The sequence below is a fragment of the Salminus brasiliensis genome, chromosome 1 (genome assembly GCF_030463535.1).
Source record: "Salminus brasiliensis chromosome 1, fSalBra1.hap2, whole genome shotgun sequence".
NCBI lineage: Eukaryota > Metazoa > Chordata > Actinopteri > Characiformes > Bryconidae > Salminus > Salminus brasiliensis.
In genome coordinates, this window is record NC_132878.1 from 82832668 (window position 1) to 82851109 (window position 18442).

The 18442-nt window shown below is 40.4% G+C and overlaps 1 protein-coding gene across 6 annotated transcripts in view; it reads left to right on the plus strand.

The window, feature by feature from the left end:
• Nucleotides 1-18442, plus strand: part of LOC140565302 (dnaJ homolog subfamily C member 13) — a 70617-nt gene extending 52175 nt beyond the window's left edge. For 5 of the 6 annotated variants that reach the window (XM_072691161.1, XM_072691178.1, XM_072691186.1 and 2 more), the window contains 22 exons: nucleotides 1193-1308; nucleotides 1574-1652; nucleotides 1880-2015; nucleotides 2365-2549; nucleotides 3166-3240; nucleotides 3503-3622; nucleotides 3739-4137; nucleotides 5648-5761; nucleotides 5895-6011; nucleotides 6247-6424; nucleotides 7129-7220; nucleotides 8202-8301; nucleotides 8807-8881; nucleotides 9098-9210; nucleotides 9689-9858; nucleotides 10744-10786; nucleotides 11038-11211; nucleotides 11379-11558; nucleotides 12807-12947; nucleotides 13132-13275; nucleotides 13421-13520; nucleotides 17174-18442. In XM_072691161.1, the coding sequence (XP_072547262.1) occupies nucleotides 1193-1308; nucleotides 1574-1652; nucleotides 1880-2015; nucleotides 2365-2549; nucleotides 3166-3240; nucleotides 3503-3622; nucleotides 3739-4137; nucleotides 5648-5761; nucleotides 5895-6011; nucleotides 6247-6424; nucleotides 7129-7220; nucleotides 8202-8301; nucleotides 8807-8881; nucleotides 9098-9210; nucleotides 9689-9858; nucleotides 10744-10786; nucleotides 11038-11211; nucleotides 11379-11558; nucleotides 12807-12947; nucleotides 13132-13275; nucleotides 13421-13520; nucleotides 17174-17271 (2949 nt within the window). In that variant the 3' untranslated portion in view covers nucleotides 17272-18442. Of the gene's footprint in view, nucleotides 1-1192; nucleotides 1309-1573; nucleotides 1653-1879; nucleotides 2016-2364; nucleotides 2550-3165; nucleotides 3241-3502; nucleotides 3623-3738; nucleotides 4138-5647; nucleotides 5762-5894; nucleotides 6012-6246; nucleotides 6425-7128; nucleotides 7221-8201; nucleotides 8302-8806; nucleotides 8882-9097; nucleotides 9211-9688; nucleotides 9859-10743; nucleotides 10787-11037; nucleotides 11212-11378; nucleotides 11559-12806; nucleotides 12948-13131; nucleotides 13276-13420; nucleotides 13521-15113; nucleotides 15218-17173 lie in introns of all 6 variants that reach the window. The other variant, XM_072691194.1, reaches the window with a different exon arrangement.

Below are 18442 nucleotides of genomic sequence, written 5' to 3' on the forward strand. Positions count from 1 at the left end.
GTGCACACAAACACATGCTGTACCTGTACTCTATAATCATGTCTTTCATAAGTAAACTTTGTGGATTCAGTCTTTTTTACACAGTTTGCCTTTGACACTGTGTCAACATTTCAGGTGGAATGTACTTTGTTTTTCATTTACAAAAAACATTCATTTACATTCTTTTACATTGTAAACAAAATTCAAACACTTTAATATATTAACGTAGAGGAGCTTTCAATAGAAAACCATTTAAAAGGATTTAATTTCAAATCTTTTTGGACCATTTCTGTTGGACCATTTACCATTTTGACACAATGTCCAGTTAAAAAAGACGCTGTCAGTTGTGGATCAAATCCCGGTCAAGCTGTGAGTCGTTACCAGCCGGGGCCAGAGAGAGCACAATTGGCCTTGCTATCTCCAGGGTGGGTAGATGTGGGGGACGCTTTCTCCCCACATCACTCGAGTGCAGTGCTGGCGACACTGGTGTCTGCTGGCTGCTGCTTAGTGATGTTGCTACGGCAGCAGTTCGGAACTGACTGGCTGTGCATGTATTGTGTGTAATTGAGGTGAACAATCAGAAATAAAACTAAGAAAAACTTTTACAGGCTTTAAATGTTTACATTTTTGATCTTACTAGTAAGTACTCAAATGCCAGTCATCAACACCATCCTAAAGCAGGAATATACATTTCTTAGAATATGTAAACATATTAGTTACTAATACATTACTAATATTAGTAAAAAAAAAAAAAAAAAAAAATTACTTTTAGTTAAAATAAGTGGTTGTTCTAGTAGCAGTTGTAGAAGATTTGATGCTAATAGGTGAAACAAACATAACGTGTAGGTAATGTATCCCACCAAGCAACACTGTGCATCCATATTTGAGAATACACACAACCTGTTCTCTTCATAAATACCAGCTTTTTTTATTGTCTGATAATATTAAATGCTCCCACACATGTGGTTTCTTAATTATCTGTTCTTTTATCTTTAGGGGCCATGTGGAAAACATAAAACTAACATACCTTTTAACATGTTCCTGTAGCAGTTGCTATTCTTTCTGAAGGATTTTGCTGATTTCAAATGTGTCATAGTGTAGAACACAGTTGTGCTGCTGAAATTAAGTCTTGAATTATGTAAATTACTTACCAGATATTCATATTTAATATATAACTTAATTGATTACAACGTGTACATGCTGCCCTCTGCAGGTTAAGCTGTTGAAAGACACTCTGGAAGCCTGGAAGAGGGAGGTGGAGAAAAAGCCTCCTTCAATGTCTGTTGACGATGCATATGAAGTGCTGAACCTTCCTATCGGGCAGGGCCAGTAAGTATCCTCTCTTCTTTCAGACTGTTTTCTGTAACTGTGACTACACACACACACCTTTTATTTATATATATATATATATATATATATATATATATATATATATATATATATATATATATATAGGTGTGTATATATATATATATATATATATATATATATATATATATATATATATATATATATATATATATATAGGTGTGTGTATATATAGGTGTATATGTGTATGTAAGTAAGAGTAAGTGTGTGCCTTTTTCATCAACAGGCATGAGGAGAGTAAAATTAGGAAAGCGTATTTTAGACTGGCTCAGAAATACCATCCAGACAAAAACCCAGATGGCAGGGTAGGTCCATGATGTGTCTATGTTCTGATAATGTGTGTATTTCATTATGCTAGTCATTTTTTATTCTGAAAACTATCTTAGCTTTAGTGTTCTTTGTAAAACCCCTTGATTTTTTTTTTTTACTCAAACTTGGTTTATCAGTAGTAGTTTTAACATTTAACACTCAGTGAAAGGCAGAATTATGTCCTGTGGGTGTAGACTCTGTATGTGTGTGTTTCTGTGTACAGGACATGTTTGAGAAGGTAAACAAGGCGTATGAGTTCCTGTGCACTAAATCAGCACGGATCGTGGACGGGCCGGACCCTGAAAACATCATCCTCATCCTTAAGACCCAGAGCATCCTCTTCAACCGACACAGACAAGGTCTGCCTGCAGAACCAAGAACCACTCCCCACTTGGACACACAGACATATTGCTGCTTCACTGGAACAGTTAATATAATATATGCACCGTGTTGTCATTGAGGGAGAGTTCTGTATTGATAGTGGTCTTTTTTTCTGAGCGAAAGTGTGCAAAATATATCATGCTGTCTGGATGTGAATAAGGCTATTTCTATGGAAATGACCAGTGGGTAATTATTAGCGCATTTGGCAGAAAGGCTTTTTCATGGGCTCATCTAAGATAAGCAGCGTTTAGTTCCCCAGAGCTCCTTGAGTGGAAATACTTCAGTTGAAAGTGAGATTGAGTGTCTGCCCTCTCCATGTCTTCTCAGAACTGGAGCCGTATAAGTATGCCGGCTACCCCATGCTGATTAAAACCATCACCATGGAGACGGGCGACGAGCAGCTCTTCTCCAAGACGTCTCCGCTGCTGCCGGCGGCGTCTGAGCTGGCCTTTCACACGGTCAACTGCTCTGCCCTAAACGCAGAGGAGCTTCGGCGGGAGAGCGGCATTGAGGTCTGAGCACAATCAGCACAAATAGACTTTTTCTTGGAGAACCCCACAATTGAAATGGGATCTTTTCTTTTAAAGTCTTTGTGTCAATATAGATGTCAGCATCCAAAATAAGCATTACTTCCATTTGTTTTATACTATGTCCAGATGTTTGTAGACACTTCTCCTTATCTGTGAATTCGGCTTTAAGGTGATTAAAGCTAACTTAAAGGTGCAGCCATTTCTGAAACAAGATCACAGTTTATTTGAGCACACACAGTTTGTATGATCTCCATAGACATAGACATTGGCATTTCTGGCATTCTTTTGCTTTGACAAAAGAATAGGATGCTCTGAAGCAGCTGCATATGAGTCTGTAAAGTGGAGTCTCTGTGTTCAATGCCAAGTGTCAGTTAGAGGGGTACAAAGCCCCCCAGCACTGGGCTGTGGAGCAGTGGAACTGCATTCTCTGAATACATTTATGATTCGTTGGAGAGTTTTTGAGATCCAAAACTAATCTCTCCAACATCAGTACCTGACCTCTCTTAAGTTTTTGTGGCTGAATGCAATTAAATCCTCACAGCAGTGTTTCAGCATCTAGTGTAAAGCCAACTAGTGTGTCTTTTATTGTCTATCTCAGGTGCTGCTGGAGGCGTTGTCCCGCTGTGTAGCTGTCCTTACGGCCTCCAGCAAACCAGACGACATGGCAGTACAGGTAAGAGTTAAAAACATGCAGTTTTTCTGTTAACATTATTATTAAATGAGCAGAATGCACCTTTTTCCTTGTATCTACATTTTTGGCATTTTCCCTTTTTGACTTTATTAAGAACTAGCTTTGTTATTAATGATAATATAATTTCATGGTAAATGGATCAATAGAAATGCTCCAAAACCAATAAATAAATTGGTTGGTTCCTTCCTTCTATGTCGTTTCGGAGATACAAAGTGTTTGTGTGACGATGTTTGTTGGTTTGTAGGTGTGCGGGCACATCTGTAAGTGCTACAGCGTAGCGGCTCAGTTTGAGGAATGCAGAGAGAAAATCATCGAGCTTCCGAACATCATCAGAGATGTTTGTCACATACTCTACTATGGCAAGGTAGCCATTATGCTGGATCCATTCATATCCTGAGACATTTCTTTACTTCTTCTTTATTTGCCTGTAAATAAAAGAAAGGAACGTAATAACAGACTCTCCTTCTTTCTGCTTCCTAGGTTCTTCCACGTCCGGCCTCCCTGGCTGTGCAGTGTGTTAGCTCCTTCGCAGTTGATTTCTTCCTTCAGACCCATCTTTACCACGCTGGTGTTCTCTGGCACCTGCTGGTCAACCTCTTCAACTACGACTACACGCTGGAGGAGAGCGGCGTGCAGACCAGCCAGGAGACCAACCAGCAGGAGGTGGCCAACAGCCTGGCCAAGCTGAGTCTGGTGGCACTGGGCCGTCTTGGAGGCTACAGCTGCACGGCCAGCACACCAGAAGAGGGGTCTGTAGCTGAGACAAACGGAGGAGAGAATGTGGGACCCCCTCCGGAGAACCCCACCATTAGGAAGAGTTTGGCAGCTATGCTGACCCCTTACATTGCCCGTAAGCTAGGTTCCAGTTCACCAGCAGAGGTGAGAAAGGGAAGGGAGCAGGATAAGATAAAGCAGAGTATACACCACACAACATCTAGCTCCAGAGCAGACAAAGCCCACTGATGTTTCAGATATGGTTAGTGTTTTTTGGCTAAGTGAGTGCAGTTTGGCTGTAACTGATTTAGGGCCTTCTGCTCTGTTCTTGTCAGGCACGGTAACAGTAGTAGTTAGTGACAGCTAGGGAGATCGTGAAAAGATGTGCAATAACTCCAGGTGTGCAGTAGATCATGGAGGTTGTTCTCCAGCAAGCATGTGAGAGCCTTTCATAATGTATTGGCCAGGTGTTTTGTCCGTGGCCCTGAAGAATATTCAGAGATTTTCATGCCTCCACCACTGAGTCAGGCAAGTTATAAGACAGCTTTTAATGCAGTAGTTTGGCAAAAACATTGATGAAAACAATATCTATGAAAAACACGATTTCGTACCCCAGCTGCAGTAGATCTGTTAAGACATTTTTGGATGTTTATGCTGAAGTTTATAACTGAACAGAAACGTTAACTAGACTTGGATCTTTGTAAATACACACCCCAGAAATTCTTTGTGGTGTAGAACAGGATTTGACTTATTTTAGTCTATGAAAACAAAACTTGGCTGTGCAAAGTTACATGGGCACACCAAGGCCAAATTAATAATAATAATAATAATAATAAAAAAAAAACAAGCGCCCTTCCCTCCACCCAAAATAAAATACAATACATCATTCCTGACTCCCTAAAGGGCTCATAATAACTGCGACCTGGCCCTTCACACTTTGGTAACATTTTAGTATTAATTAATGTTATTAGAAAGTTTACATCTATTAGTTGTACATAGTAACTAGCTCTCTGGATTTACATTAATCAAAAAGGCAACAAAGGACCTCAATAAGAACATTAATCTGACATTAGACAGGTAACCTAAAAACGCAGACTGAAATGCCCCAGACAGCTGCAACTTTTTTCTTTAGCGTCACACTAGTTGTCTGGACCAGTCAGAAGGCACAGTCAAACACATGTCCCGAGTTGAGCCACACGACACGAAAAGGCAATCTGGGAGCAAAGAGATCAAACGAACAAAGCAAAAGAGACAATGCCAACCAGTTCCGATCACTGGACAGATTACCTTTTAGGATGTAACTGAGATTCGTCCAGTGTTTATTAGCAATGCCAGTCTTGTGCCTCCTATTCTTAACTAAAGCAGCACATGTCAGGTTTTTGATATGTCTGTCTAATGGTTAATTAACTGCATCTGGTATAAGTGATCTTGTTTAATGTTCAACTAAATTAGAGGTGCGTTGGAGCAGCAGAATTTGAAAATTATTTAGCATATGGGACATTTATTATATCCTAGAATTTGTATTCAGTAATTACATGAAAAGCAAAGACGAGTGAAGCTATGGGCGTGAGGAATACAGAATGATGCCATGATGTTAATTATGTCAATATATATATATATATATATATTGACATATGTAGCATGAACTTATGATTTGTATCTCTTCTGTTCGTAGGTGTTGAAGTTGTTGAACAGCAACTCTGAGAACCCGTATCTTATCTGGAACAACGGAACCAGGGCTGAACTCGTAGAGTTCCTGGAGGCACAGCAAGAAAGCAACGTCAAGAAGGTAAGAATGAGTTTATGAAGGATTTCCTCAGCTGATAGGCCTAATATCTCCATTCCTCAAAGGTCTTTTCTGTCTTTTTTTTGTCAGCTCTATCGGATCATCTTTCTCTTTGTTCATCCGTCTGTCTCTACAGGGTGAATGTGACCGAAGCTTTGGTGCCGAGTTTGTGTTTAGTGAGCATGGCAAAGAGCTGATTGTAGGGGAGATTTTTGTCCGTGTTTACAATGAGCAGCCTGCCTTTCCTCTGGAGGTGAGAAACTGCCAACAAACTCTTACACCTTAAGGATAATAGGTGTTTATTTGCACTGTAAAACACTAATATTAAAATAAACATTAATACATACACACAGAGCATTGCACTACACTGGTGTCATTCATGATTCTGCTCTGCTGTGTTTATTTCCATGTATTAAATAATGCAGTACCTGCTGATAATTAAGAAGGACTTTCATGCTTTCATGACTCTCCGTCTTCCTCTCCATCAGTATCCAAAGTCCTTTGCAGCAAGTCTCTTGGATTATGTGGGATCTCAGGCCCAGTACCTGCACACATTGCTGGCCATGACCCAAACAAATAAAGTGGAGTCTCAGCAACATGCTCAGAGACTGCGCTGGGCCGAGATGGCCCTGGAGGCACTGCGCAACGTTATCAAGAACAACCCAGGTAACACAGACCGTCGCCCATACACAGTAATTTCTTTTTACAGTTGCTAGAAAAAGTGACCAGTCTGGAATTATCTGGATTTCTGATTTGATTACTAATAAAATGTGATCTGATTGTGTGAAAAAGTCAAATAGCAAAAAAGCGAACATCCACAGTGCAGGCTAGAAAAAGTAAGTGAACCTCTGTGTCTCTAGGGAGATGATATTGGAAGTGTTTGTTTCACAGGTGATTTGCCTTTTACACAAAGGCACAAAAGCCTGGTTACTAAAGATGAGTGTGAACCATGCCTAGTGCAAACAACTTTCAGAAAACCCCAGAAAACAAGCTTTTGAGATTCATGAACATTGCTTAAGACCTAAGTACATTAATGCATGGTTAGACAAACTGTCTACAAATGTTCTTTGGATAAATTACACAAATAATGACAACACCACATTTAATTAGTGATTAGTGCAGCAATCCAGGTAATTTCAAATGGTTCACTTACCTTTTCTTGCAACTGTAGAAGAATTACAAAGAGGAGATCAATATATTTTAATTAACATTAGAATCTTAAAAAGTAACCCTGTCTGACTAGCTTGTTTGGTCCTAAACTAGGCCAGACTCTGAATGGAGGTTATTTATTTATTAAAATGCTTTTTTACCCTGAAATGTCTACATGAAAGTACAAGCAAGCATCTCTTTTGTGTTTTATTGTTGTGCAGGCTCTGAGACAGAGTGCATCGGCCACTTCAAACTACTATTTTCCCTACTTAGAGTCCATGGAGCTGGAAAGGTCCAACAGTTAGCCCTGGAGGTACATGCTTTTCAGCACACTACAGCACACACAAATTTCTTATTATCTCTATGCATTAAGAATGTAGTCTGATAAGAATATATTATTCTGAATGAACAGATAATACACTCTACACAGATACAGATCCGATTAGGAGTCACTTAGTTTTTTACTTATAGGTTGCGATTTATCACTAAGAAACAACTTACTTGTGTTTTAAACAACACAGTTACTCATGTGCCTGTAGCTGCATCTCCATAGTTTACTAAATCTTCCTCTCCTGCCTGGTTTTCTTCTTTCTGTCTGATCTGTATTACACGATCTCAGTAAATATACTGATAGAGCTGACTAACAAATGGATCCAAAAGGCTACCAGATCAGTAAAGCAATCAGATGCACCTGGCCGTCAGAGGTTCTCTCTAAGTAAAATCATTTACAGTGCAGCACATCTGTACTGGAGACTCTAATGAATACATATAAGAAATAGATGTTAATAATATATTAATATAAGAATGTATAATATTACTATATAATATATAATATAAATCTTCATGTTTTATGTCACAGTTTGTTGTTCTTACATCATACAGGCCTAATGAAATGTCGCCTTACCAACAAACTGCAAGTTTCCTCACTCACTTCTGAGGCAGATCTAAAAACAGATATAGATACGCTAACCCAAAAGCAGGGCATGTGATTGCATTACATCCTTAGTTTGCTTGCAAAACTTTGCAAACATTTGATGAGGCTGTTTACACTGTGTCATGCCAGAGTTGCCCAGTTCTGCTCTATATAATACGTCATTTCAGAGTGTAGACGCTCATTGACTGATTCACTATATCAAGTGTGTGATGTTTGGCCTGGAACTAAACTCATGAGAGCATTTCTCAGTCGGCGTGTTGTGTTCAGTTTGTCCACGGTTCAGTTCATCTTCAGGAAGTGATACCCTTTCACAGTTTCATTTGCTGTTATCATTGCCATTAATGAGTGTTTCGGTTCCAGGTTGTGAACACGGTCACATCGAACCAGGAATGTGTCAGTAACATAGCAGAGTCTCTGGTTCTGGCCAACCTGCTGGTGCTGCTGCACTCTTTACCTTCCAGTAAGCCTCTCTCACCCATCTCACTGTTAGATACACTCTGGAGTTGAGTGTGGTCTTGTTACATATTGTGTATTATTTACTACATACGGTGTTGCGCAGTGGCATGCAAAAGTCTGGGCACCCCAGATATGTAACATTTCTGTTACTTTAAACAGTTTTCTTTTTAAACAAGAGTAGTGCATTATTATTATTATTATTATTATTATTATTATTTATACTCTTTTACATAATATGGAAGAGCACCATGCAAAAGTTAGAGTTTATCTTTTTCTCAGATTGTTAGCTTGTTAAGAAAACCTAGTCTGGGTTAAAAGGTTGAAGAAATAGGCTGTTTTTAACTTTATGTCCTTTGCAAATCAGGCCATGTTCTACTTTCTTATCTACTCACAGTAACAGGAATTTTGATTGGGTGTGCCAAAAAAAGAAAAAAAAGGCAAATGAAGTCATTACACTTTTGGAAACGACTGAAATTGACGCCCTCTCTTTTCTGCTTCTATTCATATAGGTAGACAGCTTGTTCTGGAAACTCTGTATGCTCTGACCTCCAACACCAAGATCATCAAAGAAGCGATGGCCAAAGGTGAGACTTACCAATTGAGTACTGAGGCTCTCAACCACTTTCATATAACTTGCGTTACTGATGCCAAAGCATGCACCCTATTTCTTACTGAAAGAATGTGTTATCAGGCTTACATTTAATTTTAGTTGCAGCGCATTGTAATTTTTTAAAACACCTTAAACAGATTAGAGAAAAAATCCTAAAGCTTCCGAATCATTGACTTCTCTTATTTTACAGGTGCACTGATTTACTTGTTGGATTTGTTCTGTAACTCCACCCACCCTCAAGTGCGCTCTCAGACTGCTGAGCTCTTCTCTAAGATGACCTCAGACAAGCTGGTCGGCCCCAAGGTAAGATCCTGCCTTGAGAATAAGGCGCACAGTAGTAGATGTGCATATTGGCAGATATGTTGCGCTCCCGTCTTACGTTTTCTATTCATAAGGTTTAAGTACAGTTTTTTACTTTTTATGAGTAGAATCAGGTGTTTTACCACAATAAGTGGATCTGTTACTAGATGTTACGTCTGGGCCAATTTGATTTTAAATTGATTTTAAATCTCAGATTTGGAGAGAATTCTTGTTGTGTCGGGGGGCTGTGGTGACTAAAGAACAAGACAATCTGTCAATTTAAATGGGGGTCTCATACATTTTCATCCTTGCCTTAGATTTCAGAAGCCCTGCAGTATGGACCTGACATTAGAGCAGTTTAGATGTTAGTAAACACAGAAGCTAATGAACTAAGGAACTCTGTAAACATTCAGATGAGAATACACTGCAGTTTGCTAACTCCGAAGCCTTTTTGTCTGTCCTGACTCATGTAACTTCATAGGTGCGTTTGACTCTGATGCGCTTTCTGCCGGGTGTGTTCATGGATGCCATGCGAGACAATGCTGAAGCAGCTGTGCACATCTTTGAGGGGACACATGAAAACCCGGAGCTTATATGGAACGACGCCTCGCGAGAGACTGTTTCTACCACCGTCAGAGAGATGATGCTTGAGTGAGGGGCTCTTATGCAAATACACACACATATATACACACACACACACACACACTGAATCATACACAGACCTGCATTTTTTCAAAAGCACTGTAACCAGTCAACAAATCTGAGCCTAGGAAATCAAACCACAGGAAGGCCAATGTTGCTCACTACACTACACTGACTGATTTGGCTGGAGAGTGTTCAGAAAGAGAACTGAAAATCAAATGAGGATTAGCTCTCTAAAGAAGTCAGTTGCCAGTGTTGGAGTTTGCTGGTGTAGCACTGATGTATTGTCTTATGCTAGGCTTAACGCTGCAAAGCTTGTGGCAAGCTCACTCTAGTTCTTACAAGCCTCTTTCTCACTTGCACTATTAATCAGCTATTTACGGTTTAAGTGTGAATACAAGCTGAGGTTGAAATGTAATAAAGTTTCTAAAGCAGTATGCCTGAGTGTGACCTATTAAATACCAGGTTATTTACTAGGGTTATTTACTAGGCTGTTGTGTGACCAGAATCAAATAGATTAGGGGGAAAATGGTAACATCTGGATGTAAAGTGAAATTTCTTAGATTATTCAGTTTAACAGTTGTGGTTTAGTTTTTGAGTAAAACGTCACAGGAGTATATTTTTACCCTGCTCGCATGCAAACTAGCTCAGATCATCAGATCACAGTGTCAGCACTTTATTCCGCTGAGCATATTGAAGACCCCCATTAAACCTTTAATATGTTCAGCCTCACATTTCTTTTATTTATGGCATTGCTCAAAGAACCATTTGAAGCACCTTTATTTTTTTAGACTGTAAGGTAAAAGATACCTCAGTAATGTCCTGGTTTTGAGTGTGAAAAGGACTGTAATGTGCTATCTTTTAAAACCCCTCTATCTGCTTTACTTCTTTCAGTCACTTCAGACAGCAGAAGGATAACCCTGATGTAAACTGGAAGGTAAGTTGGCACAGTTGCTTTCATTGTGGTTTAGATGTTTCACGGACTCGTGTGGTAATGCCAGCTTGCTGCCAAGCAGCTAAATATGGGTCTGTGTGGTTAAAGAATGACTCATTTGTGTAGAAGCATTGTGTAGTGCTTTGACAGAAAAAAAATGCTGTTTGTGGTTGTGTGTGTGTGTGTGTGTGTGTGTGTGTGTGTGTGTGTGTGTGTGTGTGTGTGTGTGTGTGTGTGTGTGTGTGTGTGTGTAGCTGCCCGAAGACTTCACAGTAGCCTATGCAGCTGGGCACGGTGAGGTGGAAGTTGGTGGTGTGTTCCTGCGGATTTTCATCGCTCAGCCTGGCTGGGTGCTGCGCAAACCTCGGGAGTTTCTTGTCTCATTGCTCGAGACTCTCACTGAACTACTGGAGAAAAACAATCCTAATGTGAGTCCACACAAACACTTGTGTTGAGCCATGAAGTATAATTAATCTATTTAAATGGGATGGTTACAGCACATGCATACAGATTTGTCTTGCAACCTCATTTTGCCTTATTCTTTTCTTCCTTCTCTCTCGTCCTCTCACCTTCCTTCACCCTCTCCATCTATCAGGGGGAGGCATTGGAGACGGTCACCACAGCGGCTGTGTGTTTGTTCAGCACTCAGACCCAGCTGGCTGATCAGGTTCCTCCTCTGGGTCACCTGCCCCGCATCCTGGCAGCTCTCAATCACAAAAACAACGCTGTGCCCAAAAGTTCCATCAGACTAATCCATGTTCTCTCAGATAATGAGGTACAGGGCATCTTTCACCAGAACATACAAAGACAGGGTTGTCTGCTGGTCTACACTACCGTTGTTCCAAATGTTTTGGAATGCCCCCACTTTATTCAGTAGTCCACCAGTAGTGCTGCATGACCCGTATCAGCCTGCTTTTCTTATTTTGCCATCTTAGCAAAGTGTTTCCTTCTGTCAGACCTGCAGCTCCAAGTCTTCTCTTCACATTTGAAACAGAGGCTTGATTCAGTGTTAAGCTGAGCTACAAGCTGTCATGTCATGTGAGCCACCTATCAAATAAGCTGTGGAGTCTCAAAAGCATGTCTTTTGATGCTGTTGTGGATTTGAGTGTGTCAGATCTCTTCCTGTACCAGACCTTTTCAGTCTTCTCCAGTTCTCAAGAGTCAAAATGTACTCACAGCACTCTGGCTTTGTGTGTAAGAAGCTTCACTTTTAAGAGTTATATACTGGTCTAATCTGTGTTTTCCAGTCATTGTGAAAGCAGTCTGTTCTATCACTGCTTTTATACAAACAAAGGGTTTGCAATCATTTTTAAAGCTTATGGGCAAATGTATGGGGAAACACATCTTAATCATTAAATTCAAGTGTTTTCATTTAGTTTCATTGCCTCAGATGTATAAAATCAAAGTACTAAGCCATACAGTCTGCCTTTGCACACATTACTGAAAGAATGAATGGTTTCTTATGAGCTTAGTGAATTCCAGCATGGTACTGTGGTGAAATGTCTTCCCTCCTAGATATTCCTCCATCAACTGTGAGCAGCATTATTTTAAAAAGCATGTAGGAACTAAGCCATGAAGCTGCAGATCACATAGCTTTACAGAACAGGGTCCAGAGTGCTGAGGCACATAGTGTATGAAAAGTTGTCAATGCTCTGCTGATTCAATAACTGCAGACTTCCAAACCTACTGTTAGAGCTGCAAAGAGTGGACCAAGTCCATATTAATGCCTATTAATGAATATTTATGGATTCAGAATGGGATGTGAAAAGTTCCTGTGGATGTAATGAATAAGTGTCCAAATACGTCTGTCCATATAGAGTACTTCTATTGCTATAGACCAGCTGTAATTTGTTAATAAATTACCATTTCTCATTTCTCACTATAAATAAATAATGGGGTGGTCTGGTGTAGTATATGTTTACATGTAAGCACATGCAGACATTATACAAAAGTGTTGTATGTACATCATGTTTTGTGTTGGTGCTTCATATGCTAATGAGTTGTTTTTATCCACCCTCTGCAGTTATGTGTGCGCTCCATGGCTGCATTGGAAACCATTGGGCCACTAATGGTTGGGATGAAGGTCAGAGCTGATATGGCAGGACTGGCCTGTGAGGCCCTCAATCGCATGTTCCAGCGAGAGCAGACCGACCTGGTCGCACAGGTACATGCCTACACACACACACACACAGCTAAAACCATTAAGACACCTTGTTGATATGCACTTATTGCAGTGCTGCATCAGTCACATATCTAACAGATGTGGAGATGGTTAAAGGTTTCATTTTGGCCTGACTGTCCCTGTACTTACCAAATCATTGTACTGTGTTTGTGTGTGCTGTGAACAGGCTCTCAGGGTGGAGCTAGTGCCATACTTGTTGAAGCTTTTAGAAGGAGTGGGGTTGGAGACTCTGGAGAACCCCTCAGCAACCAAAGCTCAAATCGTCAAAGCTCTTAAATCCATGACTCGCAGCCTACAGTATGGAGAACAGGTGAGGACCTTATACCTGCATGTATATGTATTTATTAAATGCAAGCAAATGTATGTATCTGTACATTTCACACTGTGGTGTTATGGACTACTATTAGTACCCAAACACGTTTTGCACACACACTAACAGTGTAGTGTTGTTGCAGGTGAATGAAATCCTGTCTCGTTCCACGGTGTGGAGTGCCTTCAAAGATCAGAAACACGATCTCTTCATCTCAGAGTCACAGACTGCAGGCTACCTGACAGGTATGAACCTTTCACACATTCACAGAACACTAATTTAAATCAGTGCTGTCATGCCGGCGCCACCACATGCTGTGTTCTTTTCTCTCCAACTCTGCGGCACTGCAGAACATTGTTTATTGTTGATTTATTATTTTTTTTAATGATCAGAGCCATATTTTACCCACTCACATTCACGATGCATTTACAAATACACATACAGGGAGTTTACACAATAATAGAAATAGCACATAGCACATATGTACATTAATAGATTTGACATATTAATCTTTATTAGTGGTCGGATATAAAAAAAAGGCTTATAATTGCAGTTAATAATTATTAGCTCATGCATACACTGAAATGCGTGTAGAAACATGTGTAATCCTAGGGGTTGGGGATTTCCATTCTTCTAGACCAGGGGTGGCAACCAGGGACTAGAGTTCAGCACAGGTTGCTGATTTTCCTACTCTAACAGCCATACCAAATTCACAAATTACATGTGATCTAAATCAGGTGTGCTTGAGCAGGAAAAGCACTTTCCTAAAATGAGGGCTGATGGCCATGTAGTACTGACATAACTTCTAACAGGAAACTGACTTGCTGTGTGACCTACTTTATGATTGTACTGTATTAACTCCAGATCGAGTCCACGAAAAATTTATTTGATGATGTGGCTTGAAATTTACCCCAGGACTGCAGAACATCTGAAGAAGATAAATGCTTTATTGTTTGTGTCTACCAGCAAGTTTGTGAACATACAATAAGTTAGGGCTGTACTCTGTGTCGTTTAAGCTTTGCAGGGTGGGCATGCACAACAGTCACGTTGCAGGATGTGCAATGTCAATTCATATCAAACGTGTCCTGCTACAACTTGGGCTGCTGTTCTCATTTTCCATGATGTCTATTCTCCTCCCATCTTGGATACACTGAGTGCAGTATTAATATCGTGACAGGGAACGGACATAAGGTTGAATATTAAACAAAAGAAAAATGATGGTTTACTGTTTGAGTTAAAGTTTGATGATTATTTTGTAGGATTTTGCATATGTTTAGTTACCCCTCAAATGTATCATTGTATGTTTTAAGCATCCTAAACGATCACACACATTCTTTAGGAGTTGTGAATGAAGGACATTTATGGGATTTGACAAACAGATTTCTTTATGGGCCATAATGCAGACTTATCTTTAACCATATTCCATCAGAGGTTCACTGATGTGTCTTCAATAGCAATATGTAGTGATATGACATATGTAGTGATATAGTTACTATATAGTATTTTGCTTATACCTTTAACCGTAAAGACTATATATCTCTATAACCCTAGCTAGAATTCCTGCTTCTTTATTTCCCCTATCAGTTTGGGAGTAGTTTATCTGGGTACAGTTTTGATGTGTTGATCTTTGATTTTCAGATATTTTTGAATGTTATACTTGTCTCAATTTTGTTCTGGCCTAGTCCTAGTCTGGCCTAGATAAGCCAATGTGTGAACTGCTATAATGCCTTACTCTACTACACTGTCCTCTTAAGTTCCTCAGCCTGGTTATATGACTTTGCTTGCTTTGTGTCTCTACCGCCTCCTTTCTTCCTTTCCTCCTTCTCTTCCTTACTCAGGTGTGTCTACTCCCTCTCTCCTGGCTGCCAGTAGTCCGTTGCGGGGCGGACTCTAGGGGGGCGCCAATTGGGGACCCTCCCTGTCCTCTTTTAATTTAACGCAGGTAGACGCCCCTCTTCTCTGCATTCCCTCCATCTCTTTCCTCCCTTCACTCATTTTCCATTTCCCTTCTCAGTCTGTGCTTCATAATGCGCGCTCTCTCTCTCTCTCTCTCTCACTCACTCACTCACTCACTCACTCACTCACAGCTGGCATATTCTACTCCATGATGATGAGTTAGACATACACTGATAAGCCAAAACCTCCCCAAGCGGCTGTTGGCCCTCCATGTACCCTTAAAACAGCTCACTCCACAACAGTGATTTTCAATCGTTGGGGTATTGCTTGCAGATGAATGGATTGCAAGGAAACTACACCATAGTGTGTGTGCATACCAATTTGCCACTCTGATTTGCCACAGTTCACGTTGACTGTGTGTATCCTGCATTGCAAGCACTGTCAGATTTGTGAGAAGTTCATTTAGTCTTGCACTGGTTTCTGTAACAGCAGCCCTTCTATCGGTTCAGTCCAGATGGGATGTCCTTGTATTGTATTATATTGTTCCTTTTTTTTTTTTTTTTTTTTTTTTTTTTTTTTTTTTGACCAGTATTGCTGGTTTGTGGTTGGTATCTCTTCAGACCACTGTTGATAGATACTGGCCACCGCTGACCAGTGGAACCCCACAAGCCTTGCCGTTTGGAGGTGCTCCAACGTAGTCTGGTTGGAACACTGTCAAAGTGAGTTAGATCATTCACAAGTTTTGCAAGGTGCCTGCAAGAGCTGGTTGCTCAGTTACTAACTAAAATATCAAATCGAATTATGTTTATCACGTTACACAGGTCGCGGTAGTACAAAAAAAAAAAAAAAAAAAAAAAAAAGTTCCGAAATAGAAATGCTGAATAATTACCCAGGTTATACGGGTTTGATATAATCTGAATGTTTATATTATTTACAAAAAACACTGGATGGGTGTGAATTCAGGTGTAGTGTGAGTGGGGAGAAGTCTTTGTGGGTGCAGTGTGACTGTGCATAGGGGTCCCAGTAGTAAGTGCAGGTGCAGAGTGTGTTTGTATGGGGTGGAGGAGGTGTGATGATACAGATGAAATGGCTTGTGGACTGTGGACCGGTACACTGTGCTATTGTTCATTCAGCAGCCTAATTGCTTTAGGGTAGAAGCTGTCTCTGAACCGTCTGGATCTGGTCTTCATACGTCTGTACCTCCTGCCGCTGCGCAGCTGTAAAAACAGGCAGTGGCTTGGGTGCGTGAAGTCCTTAATAATCCTCCTTGACTTCCTCAGACAGCGGCTGGTGTATAAATCTAGAAGGTTTGGCCTTTTTTTTTGGAGGGGGAGGGGGATACCCTTCACTGTGGAGGTGCAGAATGTCTTCATGTCCCTGACCTTGACACTTGCCTCCATTACAAGATGTTTTGGCTCATAGTGTACACATACAATTCATGTGTTTCCTTAATCCATGCCCCAGTCATGCCCTCCAGATGCCATGCTGTAGATGTAGTTGCTCTCAATTTAGGTAGTACAGTAAAGGTTTTGTTTAAACATTTTATCAATCATTCTTTTCCCCTTCATTTATGAAATGGTTCATTCAGTAATGCCAGTGTTACTGTCAATGTCTTAAGTGTCCATTCAGCATTATTCAAATGAGTGTATGTGTACTGGTGGCTTATAACACCTGTTCATTGTTTGCAGCATGAGCATGTATGTTGAACTGTAGCATCCTTTATGGTACACAGTACTTCAAGAGTCAGTGGTTGGTTATAATCCAATCAAGGTATTACTGTGATGAGGGTACAGCTGTTTTATTATCTGTTGTAATCGTTAGGGTATCACTGCCTATAATCAGTGTTAATCCATCAGGTGTTTCCATTACTTATGTACATACTTGGCCTACCTACTCCTCTAAGAAAGAAGAAATCATGTTGGCTTGTATGAATAAGATTAAGATTTCTTCTTTATATATAGATATATCATTTATTTAGCTTTGTGTGTGTGTGTGTTTTCAGGCCCGGGAGTAGCAGGCTATCTAACCGCAGGCACAAGTACTACGGTTATGCCCAGCGTTCCGCCACCCGTAGACAACGACATTGGAGACCTGGGCTGATAAACAAGACCGACGGACACCAAGCACTATGGACAAGCTCCGCCACCCAGACCGCACCATTTCCCCAAGAGCAGCGGCCTTCTCATCTTCATGAGAGACAAAGGGAGACAAAGCGAAAGATGGAGAAAGAGAAAAAGAGACCGGGAAAACAGAGGTGGACATTCTGCCCCTTTGTGCCCTCTCAGTGTCTGCGGTGTTCCCTCACAGCACTTCTTCAGTCTTCAGTGATTCCTTTCCTTTCTGCTCTCCGTTTGATATCAGCACTTCTTGCTCTTCCTCTGATTGTATTCAGTTCTGCTCTTTATTTGCCATTTTCTTTTTTTCTCGTAGGAGAGGAAAAAGTTTACTTTTGTATGAATATTTTTTAGAAATATTTTTTCCTTTTTTTTTTTTTTTTTTTGGACGAGGGGGGTTTATAACAAAGAAAACCGGTAAGTGAAGAAGGCTGCAGAGATGAATCTCTTACTTTCTGATTTTCCTTTTCACCTCCATTCCTTTTTATGCCACCCAGCCGGGGTCTCCAGCAGAGACACCCTCCTTAAATGCGTTCTACAGATACAAACGCTTCCTCGTCTTAACCAAATTTGGGACTGACTGAGTTTACAAAACTGCAGTTCCGTCAACGTGATTCCTCGCTTTTCTGTCCCTCTTTTCTACTCTTTTACCCTCAAATGAATGTTTGATTGTGAAGGCTGAAGGAAAGAAGAGAAGGTTGAGAAGAAAAAAATGCAAAAACTGTGATTGTGTGTCCTGACTGACTGCGATCTGTCTTTAAGTCCTTGATGTCTTTGTGTCCTCCACGTCTGCCTTTCTATAACCCCCCATAATCACTCCTGTCACTGTCACTGTCCCTTTCTCCGTCTCTACCAACAAAGTCCTTTATTTCTGTTATTTCCCTTACTTTACGCCCCCCAGAATGCAAAAAGCACTAGACTATTTATGCCTAGCTGAATAATGATCTTCACCAACTGAAAAAAAAAATTGTGCTTCTGAAAAAGGACCCGGGAGAAATGATACTGACTCTGATTACAAATCTATGTGAAAGACTAGTGCAATTGTGAAACTGTCTATATAATATGACGTATATAAACTTTCTATATTGAATGTACATTAAAAAAAATAAATCAGTCACACTTGTACATAAAATTTTAAGAATAAAAGGGAATCCACA